Below are 14069 nucleotides of genomic sequence, written 5' to 3'. Positions count from 1 at the left end.
CATGTATCTATATATATATATAAATATAATTTGTAGGTTGATGAGAACGGTACAATCCTTATTAGCGATGAGAGAACCAGATTTATCAAGAATGTCGCCATTCGAGGACAGTGGAATATCACCGTCACCTACCAACAACCATCATCATCACCACCACCACCATCATCACCATCATCACCGTCAGGATAGTTCTTCCTTGTCCCAAAGAGATAATTTCGTAAACACGTCGATGGTACAAGAGGACAATTATGAAAATTGTATTGGTGATAGTGAACAAGAACGTGTCCGTGATCATGAACGTGAACGTGAACTTGGTAACGAGTCGAATTGTTTACAGTTTGATAGCCGAGATATTTGCCAATTGAAATTGAACTCGTGTAACACGGATGTAAATCGTAATCTACAGAATTTGTTGCCAGGTGTTAGAACGTCGGTAGATGCTACGTCATATAATTCGGCTAGCAGTAAAACTACGGAAGAGGAAGAACAGATTATTGTTTCCAGTCGTGATAACGCGTTAGAAGAAACTCGTGAACACGTATGTAATACTAATGGAAATGTTACCTCGACTCCTATCAAATGTACCAAACGATTAGAGAAAAAAGGTATTAATGGTATAAGCGATCTCATGGTTAGAGCTGTCAGAGCCAAATTAGCTAATAGCGTGAGCAGCGCCGAGGATGAAAGTGGATTCTCATCGATGAGCTCTTTTCAAGAGGTCGGTTTACCAACGTCACCGATCACACCTATCAAGGGTTGTCACACGGAGGTTGGATTACCAGAGATCCCAATACAAAAGGTTCCTCGCAGACGATGGTCCTCCACAGCCAATGAGATACAGGCGCTTATCAAACGACACAGTAGTGCCGCGAACTTTCCAACTGCACAAACCAATAACGAATCTTTAAGCGTTTGGGTTTAAGATTTTTTTTCTTTCTCTCTCTCTCTCTCTCTCCCTTTTTTTTCTTTCTTTAGATCGATTTATGACTTAAGCGTACAATTTTTATTTATGTGTTTTTTTTTCTCTTTTTTTCTATATTTTTTTCTCTTTTTTTTGTAAAGTAATTGACCCGTTTTGTTAGAGAAAGAGAGAGGGAGTGAGAGATAGAGGGGAGAGAGAGAGAGAGAGAGAGAGAGAGAGAGAGAGAGAGAGAGAGAGAGAGAGACTATTTCTTTGAAAAGTGATTTAAATCTATTTAAATGTAAAATTATTATTAGGTGTAACATTTGCTTTTAATTAAATTACTTAGATTGTTGTGCTTAAGAAAGAAAGAAAGAGATAGAGATAGGCATAGGGATAGAGTAGAGATAGAGATAGAAATAGGTAGATAGATAGATAGATAGATTGATTGATTGATTGATTGATTGATTGATTAATAGATAGATAGTTTCTTTGAAAAATTGCTTTTCTCATTTCTTTTCTTATGTTTCTGTAAATATACTTTTTTATTATTATTATTATAGTAGATACACACACAGATATATACATATATATATGTGTGTGTAAAATTTCGACTGGATTCCCAGAACAATCGCAACATTAATATTATATCTCTATTGATATATTTTCTTTACACACACACACACACACACACACATACACATAAGCAATGTTACTACTACTTCGACTGCCACACAAGCTGTTAAATCTTATACAGTGTATCTAATTATGGTGTTAATGTGACCTATATTTAATGGGAAAAAATAAACATAGGTTCCGTTCGTCCTAATGAACCGTAATTTATAATCTAATAGATATAAAAATAAAACTACGAAGGAAATATAATCCTTGATAAGTCAGATGCGCGGGGAGATATATCGAACGTGGAATATATGATAATTCGATTATTAGATATTTATTAGATATTAATTGTCGATGTTTCGTCGAAAATTTTTGTCGGATGTTCGATCCGTTTCCCAAAGAGATTCGAGAACCTCCATGCTCTATTTCACGCGTCATAAATCTTTTTTGGAAAATTGCAAAAGCAACAAAAAAAATGAAAAAAATTAAGTAAAATAAAAATAAAAAGTAAAAAAAAAAGAGACGTAAGAAAGTATAATCCTTAGGGAATAATTAATAATAATAATAATTATAATAATAATAGTAATAATAATAATAATAATCATTCGAAAGTCATTGTAGAAAATTTGTACGAGAATTTCGCATGTGTACAATTTAGAATTATTAGAATTATTATTAATCGTAAGATAACCATGATATATCAATTAAAAATTGGTCGAGTCCGTTTTGGTCAATTATATGGGAAACAAATTAAGTCTACGAAGACAATTATTATTCTTTTTCTTTTACTTTTTTTTGGGAGGGGAGGATTATCCAGTACTATTGAAATATTTTATTTCGTTTTTCCCGGTTTCTCTTTTTTTTTCTTTCTGTAATTTTCTTTTATTTTTTTCGACTTTTTTATGAATGGATCTCCTTGCGAATTACGATTGATCCTTCTGACGCATGCAAACAGAGCGGGGAATTTGAAGATTTTTTTTCTTCTTTTTTTTTTCTTAATTTTTATCTATGCACTTAATCCACTGATTCGGTTCAAGTAATTATCTGTATATTTCGAATTTATTTAAAGTAAATGTGCAAGATATGACAATGCGAGATTTCATACGACGACTTCCATATTTTATAATTAGGATATATATATATGTATGTATGTATGTATGTATGTATGTATGTATGTATGTATGTTCACGAAGTGTTTAAATCTCTATTAAAGCGTTACATTGACTATACATGCGATACAAGTAATTAGGAAAAATGATGTGACGATATTAATAACGATTGAGCATTTAAATCATATGTGTAGCGTATATATTGTAATAATTTTGTTCACATTATTTTTTTTGAATTTTTCTATCTTAATGTTCTCACGTTTGTCATTTGAATTTATTAATTGAATAGTAAAATGGAATTCTCCGCAATATAATTATATATATATATTTTTTTTGTATACCTCCCTCTTCGTTCTCTTAAAAAAGAAGGAAAGAGAAACAAGAAAAGTCCCTGTCGAAAGGCAACCCGTTATACGAGAGTACTCAACGAGAAGCATCTGATTTTTAAACACTTCGTCGAGTACGATTATTTAACCTTTTTATTGATTACACAACGGTTTCATCGACTCGTCAAATTATCGTATAAGTAAAAAACTTTATCAAATCCAATTTGTATAATATCGCTGTTGATAAATTGATTTTGTTTAAATATTTTTTCACATAATCAAATACGGAAACAAATCTAAAACAATGAATGAATGAACGAGAAAAAAGAATTGAAACGTTTTAACGGTTTTTGTTGATATAACGATTTAAAAATTTGAACGAAAAAAGCTTCGGAAATCGACCGCTAGACGGAGCATCTGTTGTAGCTAATCTCGTACAGCAGCGCTACGAAACAGTTTGCAACATGGCGTCCGAAACGATCGAGACGCGCGGCTTTTCGTTCCGACATTATTCGCGGCAACGACAATGGAAAAGTTATCGAATTGGATCAAAAACGGTACGAAACGTCGCGGAATAAGGAGACGGTTCGAAATATATCAATATTTTATCGCGTCATGCGAACGAGAAAGGATTAATCCGATAATATTAGTGGTAGCAATCCGCGGACTCGAATCAAATAGTTCGTTAATTTCGATCGGTGGCGCGTCGATCGCCATCTCTCGTGTACTTGTATTCGTTTATCGTTCTTCGCCGGTTAAACACGACGCGCGCGCGCGCGCGTGTGTGTGTGTGTGTAGTGTGCGCGCGTGTGCATACGCGTGCGCTTGTGCGATATTAACCGTCTCGTTGACAGTAACGCGGTTCGTTAAAAAAAACAAGCCGAATCGATTTTGTATCTTTATAGGGTTATAAAACGAAAAATAAATGATATTATTCTGCGACGATCGACAAAGTATATCATCGTTGTTATCGATGCGAAACGAGGAAATATCGGAAACAATGATAACGAGAGAAACAACGTGAAAATATCTATCGGCATCGTTATTATTGATACAACAATAAGAAGGTGGATGACTGACCTTGTATCGGAAGATTCGAAGAATCGTGAAAGAAAGATGACGTCGTTCGATCGAAGATGAAAACAAAAGAGAACGAGAACGATGAGAACGACAGGAGAACGAGACGAGAAAGAAAAGGAAGATGGAAAAGAACGGATGGTGCGGAATGGGAGGACGAGACGCGAGTACGTAACGGCCGCACGCGCGTAATAACGATAAGGAAGAAGCCTAAGGCGACGTTCGTTACCGTACCGACCGATACGACGACGGTCGGTAAGGTAGTTCGCGATAGGTCGTTCGCGGCTCGTCGAAGAGATCGCGCCAGGGAGGGAGCTACTTTTAGATCGATTTTCAAGAGTACGGGAACTAGAGCTACGCGGCTACAGCAGCGGGAGCAGCACATCAGCGGCGACGGCAGAGCAGAACAGCAGAGTAGAGGAAGATCAGAATCAGATCAGATCATAGTAGAGGAGAGTAGAGAGGAGAGGGAGAGGTAGAACCAACGTGCCGGCGCACGGGCCAAAGAGGTCCGCGTTTATTTTAACGTAGTTCGAAGGGCGTTCGAACGGGCCGCGATCGGTCGGTCGGTCGGACGTTCGGACGTTCGTTCGTTCGGTCGCTCGCTCGTTCGCTTGCTCGCTCGCTCGCTCGCTCGGATGAGTCCGGCCTTCGGGACGAGGAGTCGCACGTCAATAAGTTTTGATCATTTGTCTTCCTCGAAGAGAAGTTATATTATAATTCTCCTCGGAGTGTCACCTCGGGAGAGAGCTTGTCCGTTTTATCGTCCTACGTCAGAAATACGAACACTTGCCGTTTCTTCTTTTCTTCTTGTTTCCCTGCAGCTGTAGCTGCTCCGTTTGCTCCTCCATAACCTGCTCCTGTTCCTCCATCTCCTTGATTTTAACGAGCTCCTTTCTCCGTCGTTCCTTAAAGCTCGGCTAGCGCTTAGTGCGCATCACGCAGGCGCTTGGCCGCTATCATCATTTCTCTCTCTCTTTCTCTGTCTCTATCTCTATCTCTCTCATCCCTATCTCGCATGTGTTTCGGTCTCTCTTGCACTCCTTCGTTCGCGCATACCACACGAAATCCTCCTCCTCCGTCACCCCCTCCACCACCGCCGCCGTTACCACTACTACCGCCACCACCTCCTCCTCCTCCTCCTCCTCCAGCACCTCCTTCTCAGAGCTAACACCCCACTACCCCTTACCGATACAAGCACGCTACCGCTACCCCACCACCAGCCACCATTTACCACTACCATTATTACTACTGGCACCGGCAGCCCACCCACCCTCCCTCCCTCCCTCTTTCCCTCCCTCCCAACCACTTCTACGTCCCTCCGTCCGCTCGTCGGTCCGTCCGTCCGTCCGTCCGTCTGCTCGTTCGCTCGCTCGCTCGCTCGCTCGTCCGTCTGTCCGTCCGTCTGTCCGTCCGTCCGTCCGTCCGTCCGTCTGTCCGTCCGTCCGTCCGTCTCTCTCTTTCGCGCGCACACCTCCGGCCGCCAGCGCCGAACGTGTCCGTCCGTCCGTCCTTCTTTATCCCGCACACCCGAGAAAGTTATAAGTAAGTGTGTGTTGTATCGACGATATTACCGCTGGTGCCTATACTCCTCTCTTAGCCACGGGGGCCACGAGATATATTATACGGGAGTGTGCGCGCGTGTTTAAGACTAATAAGTGTGTAGTAACGTTTTTACTGGCGCAGTGCGTGAAATGAGCGACAAGGACCGTTCCTCGCCCACCCTCGTTGAAAACAGCCTCAAGTCGCTACTCGACCAGCCGAGTATCTTTCCGCTGATCGGTAAGTAACGAGAAATCAAGAGTAATATATATATGTGTATTTATTTATATATATATATATATGTATATACATGCACTTGTATATATGTATATGTATGTGTATATATGTGTGTCACGCGCATTCTCTCTCTCTCTCTCTCTCTCTCTCTGTCTATCTGTCTTTCTTTCTTTCTCTGTATGTCTGTCTGTCTCTCTCTCTCTCTTTCTCTGTCTCTCAACATAGTTTTCTGTCCTTTACCACAGACGTTTTCTTCGTCGATGAAATGTGCACGAGAACGTTCGAAACTACTCGTGTCCTCTTTTTCTAGGACAAATTCCCCTCTCGTTCCCAAAAACTCGTGGAAACGTTTGTATTGGAGAATCGATGGTGTTATCTCTCCTTTCTCTCTCTCTCTCTCTCTCTCTCTCTCTCTCTCTTTCTCCGTCGCTAATGCGAAAATTCTCTCAGAGAATTTCGATGAGCTAAATCGTACGTTTAATCCTATCGTTCTTTCTGTCTCTCTTTCTACTTGTCTCTCTTTCCTTCTTTCTCTTTCTCTATCTTTCTCTCTCTCTCTCTCTCTCTCTCTCTTTCTCTCCTCCTCATACATATATCCCTTTAGATTCACAGCAGTCGTCTTAAAGCACGCGATCGTCTTCGAAACTCGCGCAAATTCTACCCCAGCGCACGCTGGTGGCGGTCATAAGGAAGTATACCTAGTAGAAAATATACGTATACACGTTTCTATCGTGTATGTATACACATACATATATAAGTATGATGTACGAAGTACGTAAGTTAGTTCGCGATTCGTACTTCCTCGTGACTTTTCGTCATCGTCATCTCTCTCTCTCTCTCTCTCTCTCTCTCCCGTTCTCTTAATATTTCTATTAAAATTCGTGTCTATCTATCATTTATCCTTTTCTATTCGTTCGGGAGGAAAATGTACAGAGACGAACGTACATGGAAAGAAAGTAAGTAGTTAAGAAATAAGAGAGAAAGATTATAGATAAGAAGAAGAAGAAAAAGAGGAAAACGACACGACGCAACGACGACGACGACGACGACGACGACGACGCAAAGTAGAAGAGAAAGAGAGAGAGAGAGAGAAATAAAAAAGACAGAGAGACCGAACTAACGTGCGCTACTACACGCTCATTGTTGCGCCGGCGCTCGTCTCCCGATTAACCTCATTCGGACCCCGTGTGGCGCACCACGTGACATTCCGCCGGCCTAACTTCGCTCTACCCTCTCCCCACTCCTTCCCCTCTCAATCTCTTTCTCTCTCTCTCTTTCTCTCTCTCCGTCCGTCTATACCCTTCTCACTCAGCTCACACCCAACCTAACCGCACGACGTACGAGAAACGCGTTCGGTTTCTTTCGGCCTCGGCTTCTTCTCTCGTGATCGTTCGTATATGTTCGTTTTCATTCGGTTTCTACATACACATGCGAACTCATTGCATACACTAACCTTACCGACGGACCGACCACCAACCCAACCAGCAACGACGAACGAACGAACGAACGAACGCGCCGGATTGTGAAACGAGCTGCGTTTTATTAATGCCATGTGATAAAATTCTCTTCGCGCCGTTGTAACGAAAATTATTCATTTTTGAATGAGAAGCTCTATCTACCATCGTCGTCGTCGTCGTCGTCGTCGTCGTTATCATCGTCATCGTTTTCGTCGTCGTCGTCGTCGTTGGCATTGTCGTTGTTATTACGTTCTCGCGAGTGACCCTGAACGAGTTGAACCTTTCAAAAGTGACGCGTATTTACGACCCTTCGTATTTCGATTGATTTCGTTTGCCTTGTTGTCTTCTTTCTTCTTACCATTATTACTATTATGTTATTATTGTTTCTTTTCTTTTTTTCTTTTTTTTTATTTTTTCTTTTAATTTTTTTTTTTCTTCTTTCTTTTCGATCGAGTGCGTAGATATTCATACGCGTATTTAACGTTGATTCATGTTTGATTATATATATGGAACATGAAATGATGTTTATCAACGTTTATCTATTGAGATATTGTTAATGAATATCGTATATAATGATATGTACATATGTACGTACGTAGCTGATACGTATTTACGTGTATCGAGAGTACAAGCTCGTAGTATTATTACTGTTTCTTCTTTTTTTTTTCTTGCTTTTTGTCATAATTCTTGATAAACGCGAGATGTTTTTACGATATCGCCGATTTATGCGGACAACCTTCATTGATTGAAAAATGAATGTACGAATATGTGTGCTCTTACTTTCTTTTTTTAAACGAATTTTAAATTATTAATGATTAGTTATTGATAATTATAATAGTATTTAATATAGTTATAATATTTTAAATTTAATATATTTTAAATTAATTTATTATAATGATATTCTATGGATATATATATATATATATATATATAAATTTTATATACGATATTATCATCGTAATATGTATGCATTTATAATATTCGATCGATTTATGAGTTTATTATACTCTTTCTTTCTTCGGTTAATATACGAGCCTTTAAAAATAGACAATTTGCGGAAAGCTATTAGCAGTATTAGATGTACTGGAACACGTCGAAAGCAAACATTCGTTTTCGTTTAGAAGGACATATTTTATCAACTATATCCTTGAAACATCATCTTTACCACGATATGCGTATTTCTAATTTATATTGGATTTATTTCTAATCGTTGATGTTTAACGTGATAAGATCGATTCACGCGATTTCAGATTTCTACGTGATTTTATCTCGTTAAACTTCACCACTTAAGGATTATTAGAAACAATTAGAAAATTGCTTGGTATTAATAATTTTATCTTCTTCTTCTTGTTTTTCTTCCGCTTTTTTTTTTTTAGAAATCGAGTTTATTTCTTTTATTGCGTCAAAGCTTTTGATTACTAATTATTATTATTATTATTATTATTTTTTAAATAATATTTCTTGCAATTTGTTGGTCGTATAAAATATTTTTTTTCGAGTCGAATAAGTTGGTGACAAAAAAATTTCGTTGGTAGATCGAACGAAGTTCGACATTCTCGATTCGAGAATTAGAATCTATGTTTCTAATGAAACAGTCGTTAGCGATGTTATAACAGTTGTTATCGATATGAAATACTTTTTTACGAGTCTTAGTGAACAACTCGAAATTATTTCGAACGTAAAAACTGTATTCGTGAATAAATTAAGAAAAAAAAAGAAAGAGAGAGAGAGAGAGAGAAGAACAAACGTCGATTTTTCTCGATCAGGAATTAATATCAATGATTTCTAATAAAATTTTAGACAACTCAAATACGATATTATATTTTCTATGACGTATATAAACGATTCGAAATCATTTGGAATAGAAAAATTATGTGACTAATCGAAGCAAGTTCTGCCTGATTACAAATTAGAATCGATGATATCTAATGTAATAGTAATTGACTATGTGTTTTTTTTTTCTTTTTTTTTCTTCTTGTTTTTCTTTTTTTACGAGAGAAATAAAATAATAATTTAATTCATTGAGAAGTCTCGATTAGAGAGAACAGGTTTGATAATGAAGATGATATTAATAAACAAAAAATCAATTGATCATTATGTAGTATTATTAATCTATCGTTAGAAATACGTAGATTCTTTTGATAACGTAATTCTAAGATCTTCCAAAAGTACGTCGAATATTTTGAATTTTTTTATCATTTTATTTCTCTCTCTCTCTCTTTCTCTCGTTTTTATTAGTCTTTTTTTTTTAGATCTTAGTTTTATGACTTGCATTGAGTAATGTGAAAATTTATCTATGATTATATTATGTATGGATAATGTATGTATTTATATACATATATACGTATATATATATATGTATATATTATAATTATAATATATATGTATAATTATAAAAAATATATATATGTATGTAGATATGTATTACATACATGTATGTAGGTATATATATATATATATTTGTATATAGAATTTTATTTTTCTTTTGTTGTATATTTCCTCTTCTTTTTTTTTCTTCATTTTTCTTTTTTTTTCATTCTTTCTTATCTATATAAGGTACTTATAATCTTTTTATCATCATCACGTTTTATACGAGGGATTGATGCAAAGTTTGAAGCAAACGATTATTAAGAATCGATTATTTCATTTCGAAAGAATTCTTTCGATCAAAAAATTTGTTTGTCCTATTTTTCTCTTCAGATTTTCAGCGTATTCGAAGGGATCTTTCAAATCGTTTAGAAAATTTCGATTCAATAAGTGTAATTTAACGAATATTTCGATTTATCGATTTAATCGCTGTGTTCTCTTTTATTTTTAATTTAACGTAGTCATTATTATTCTAAATGTACATACATACATACATACTTACATACATACATACATATATACATACATCCATACATACATTTATCTCGTTTTATCAGGCATCTTTCTCGACTAGGAAAGGATCATTTTTCATGCATGTATGCATTTGTGTATGTATATGTATATATGTGTACAAGTGTACGTGTTGATTCAGTTAATCCGAAGAGAAAATCTTTTCGAGTAGATTCAAAACTCGTGACTTCGAAGTTTAATGTTAGGAAGACGTGGATATATCGAAAGAAGATATATTTCAAGCATGGAGAAAGGCTGGCTTTCGTCGACTTGCGATATCTCGAAAAAGAAGAAGAAGAAGAAGAAGAAGAAGAAGAAGAAGAAGAAGAAGAAGAAGTAGAAGAAGAAGAAAAAGAAGATAATACCGAGTCGATGTAAACTAAACACGTGTTCTCGAGATAACAAAATGATCTACGATACACTGATACTGTATATACATATAAATCTACATATATATAACGTATTATAAAAAAATATATATATACATATATATACGATTTTTCTTAAATGTCTGTAATATATATTATATATAATTAAATTATTATATATATGTATATATATATTTCAACGTAGGAATATCGAAATTAAGTATAAATAAATTCATAATACGAATAAATATATAATATTCATAAAGTGGATATTTTCGTTTCAAAAATTAGAGAAAAAGAGGGAGACAGAGAAAGAAAAAGATAAATTCCAAAATTTATTTATTCAATTCGTATTCTATAAAAAATTATATTTATTACTAATTATTAATAACATATGTCCAATGAAATTGTTTAGAAATGGAATGTTTCGCGTAGAGAAAATTTTCATCTTTCGTCGCGTAATAAAACGATTGAAATTCGAATAAGTTTATAAAGAGAGTGGGAGATAGAGAAAAAGGAAAGAAGAGAGAGAGAGAGAGAGAGAGAGAGAGAGAGAGGGAGAGAGAGAGAGAAAAGATAGAGAGAGAAGATAGAGATGTTCCATAGTAAAAGCGAGAATTGATTATGTGCCAAGCTTCGAAAGCTTCGTTCTCGCTCGATCGGTCAACCAGTGAGAATGAGTTGGAATAGAGATAGATAGATACATAGATATATAGATAGAGAAAGAGGGGGAGGGAACAAGGTGATACACGATCTAATTGCTTCGGTAAATTTGGCTTGGTCGAAGCGTTAATTATTTCAGAGTCTTAATGCAACGACTCGATTGGATTATAAATGTTCTAATTAAATTAAAAAAAATTATCACGTTCGATCGAATGCTATAAAGAAAAAAAAAAGGGGAAGGGAGTACGAAAATAGAAAATAATAAGTTCGGTACGAATGAAAATTAATAGAGAACATTTTTCCGTAAAAAACTTCGTAAAGTTTCGTTGAAATTTCGATTTATCGAGAAATAACGAGCAACTAAGAATCGAAAACAAAAAAAAGAATGAGGACATGCTGATAGACGATGTAATTGCTATACGATAAATTTAACGACGCATATTAATTCTTTATTATAATGATTTATTTCGAACTTCGTTTCTTTCTCTCTCTCTCTCTCTCTCTCTCTCTCTTACAATTCGACAATAATAGTCTTATCGTTGGATAAAAAATATTTTTAGTAAATATGTGAAATACGATATATGTACGATGAAACGAAATTAATCCGTATTAATTCGACTATGTCAAACGTATTTAGAATATTCAGGAGACAGAGAAAATATTTCGTAGACCTTGTAATATTTTGGAAAAATTGGATGAAAAGGGAAGATAAAAATTATTTCAAAGAATTATCGTCCGCTATAATTAATAATTATTTTTATCATTGGATTAAAAATATTTCGAGTGAGGAAAAATTACAAAAAAAAAAAAAAATAAAAATAAAAATAAATCAATTATATCACAATATCCACGTTTCAGAATTAGGTAATTAACGAGGAGAAGAATATCTTCGATTAAATCTCGATGGAATTTTATTGAGAAATTTGCAAAAATATTTTGTTCGAAGTAAAACCGATAGAATAAATAAAGCGTAACCGAAGGAAGAAGAGGATCATCTTTCAGAAACTTTTGCTTTAAGAACAATTAAACGCGATAATTATCGCGAAAGAAAAAATATTTTTATTACGGAGTGAAGACAAAAGAAAAAATCGGAAAAGGAAGGGGAAAAAGGGAGAAGAAAATATAATGAACACTTTGAAAAATGTTTTAAGGTATTCAAAGGAGAGAAACGAATTTCGGAAAAGTTTCGGATAAATTTTGATCGAGATAAGATCGAATAAGAAAAGAAAGGAAAACGGACGAAAGAAGAAAAACGAATAAGAGTTAAAAGAGAGAAAGAGAAAGAGCAAGAGCAAGAGCAAGAGCAAAAGAAAGAAAGAAAGAGAACCATTAGAGAAGGTAATTGGTCGAATTGGAAAGTCTGGAAGCCTCCTGGCTCCCTGCCTTCCCTTTCTTTCTTTCTCCCTTCTCCCTTCTCCCTTCTCCCTTCTTCCCCATTCCCGTTTGCTCTCGTTTATACCCCCTTTATATTGATCGACATAAATACGAAGTTGCAGTTTGCCTCGTGTCGGCGCTCTTCGTGCCGGTGCGCTTCGTCTCGTGCACGCCTCTGCATAATTCGACTATTCGATATATAATATATATATATATATATATATATATATAATATATATATTATATATTATATTATATATATGTGTGCATACATAGATATTATTCTTTACATTTAAAAAAATTTTTTCTAAACAATTTTTAAATCTTTCCAAGTACTTACGTATTATATATATTATGTGTACGTAAGTGTGTATTGATGAATTATGTATGTATGTATGTATGTATGTATGAAGGTATGTATGTATGTATACGTATATATATATGTGTTGTATTTACGTTTCCTATATACATTTATGCATATTCATTTCTTACGTAGAGTTTATACTGATTTCATATCTGAACAGCTGATTTGTGACACGTGTTTCGTTGTTTAAAGAAATTTCACTATTTTTCGAGATGTGATTTAAATTATAAAGAAAGTAATCTGGATAGCGTTATGGTGACAAATTGAATTTTTATTATTATTATTATTATTATTATTATTATCATTACATTGTTTTATTTTTATATGGTGTATATATAATATATACGCATCTATTTTATATTTAGGTATATTTTTTCCTTTTTTTTTTAAAATATAGTTATATACATATACGTAGTTATGATGATTAAAAATAGATAATTATCTCTGGATAAGAAAAAAATTTTTAATTTTCTGAATGTAATACTATATATATATATATATATATATATATATATATATATATATATAAATCGTGAATATATGCAAACAATATTGAAATCGAATTTAATGTTTTATGAATAAAAAATTATCTTTTTTCATAGCAAGTATGTAGGATAATGAAAAAACGCGAAATATGTGTATTCGAAGAAAAGAAAAAAAAAAGAAAAAAAAAATAAAAAAGAAGGAAAAGAAAATGCAAAAACACGGTAAATAATTCACAAGTATATTCGAGTGCAAATATTATTACGTCAGTATTACGCGATAATTCATAATCAGCAAACATGTTATCGACGATCCTGGAATTTAACCCGAAGTGTATATTCGATGATAATCCTGATTCATACGTTCTTTAATACATTTTATCACTTCGTAAATCCAGTTCTTGATGATTTGTAATTCATACATACGATATTACGATCGTTGCGAATATATAATTCTATAATATATTATTTCGGTATTTATTATTATTTCATTACTAGAAAATGATTAATTTAATTATTTATTTAAATAATTAGTTGAATGCAATTAGTTGAATGCAATCATTTTTATTTGATATATATACTTACATACAGAATTTATTATAACGATTTATTTAGAATAAATATTATAATATATATTTTATTAATACACACGTATAAAAATAACATTCGTA

At 34.3% G+C, this 14069-nt stretch overlaps 1 protein-coding gene across 2 annotated transcripts in view; it reads left to right on the top strand.

Annotated features, from left to right (window-relative positions):
• LOC127065469 (homeobox protein 13-like) overlaps positions 1-14069 on the top strand; it is a 90705-nt gene that overhangs the window by 43326 nt on the left and 33310 nt on the right. Inside the window, exons 5-6 of one of the 2 annotated variants that reach the window (XM_050997846.1) lie at positions 37-314; positions 420-2948. In XM_050997846.1, coding sequence (XP_050853803.1) covers positions 37-314; positions 420-922 — 781 coding nt within the window. In that variant the 3' untranslated portion in view covers positions 923-2948. Of the gene's footprint in view, positions 1-36; positions 5817-14069 lie in introns of those variants that run through there. The other variant, XR_007782056.1, reaches the window with a different exon arrangement.

The sequence above is a fragment of the Vespula vulgaris genome, chromosome 8, assembly GCF_905475345.1.
Source record: "Vespula vulgaris chromosome 8, iyVesVulg1.1, whole genome shotgun sequence".
Taxonomy (NCBI): Eukaryota; Metazoa; Arthropoda; class Insecta; order Hymenoptera; family Vespidae; genus Vespula; species Vespula vulgaris.
The sequence above is the reverse complement of the archived record's forward strand: the minus strand, read 5'-3'. Positions and strand labels throughout refer to the sequence as shown.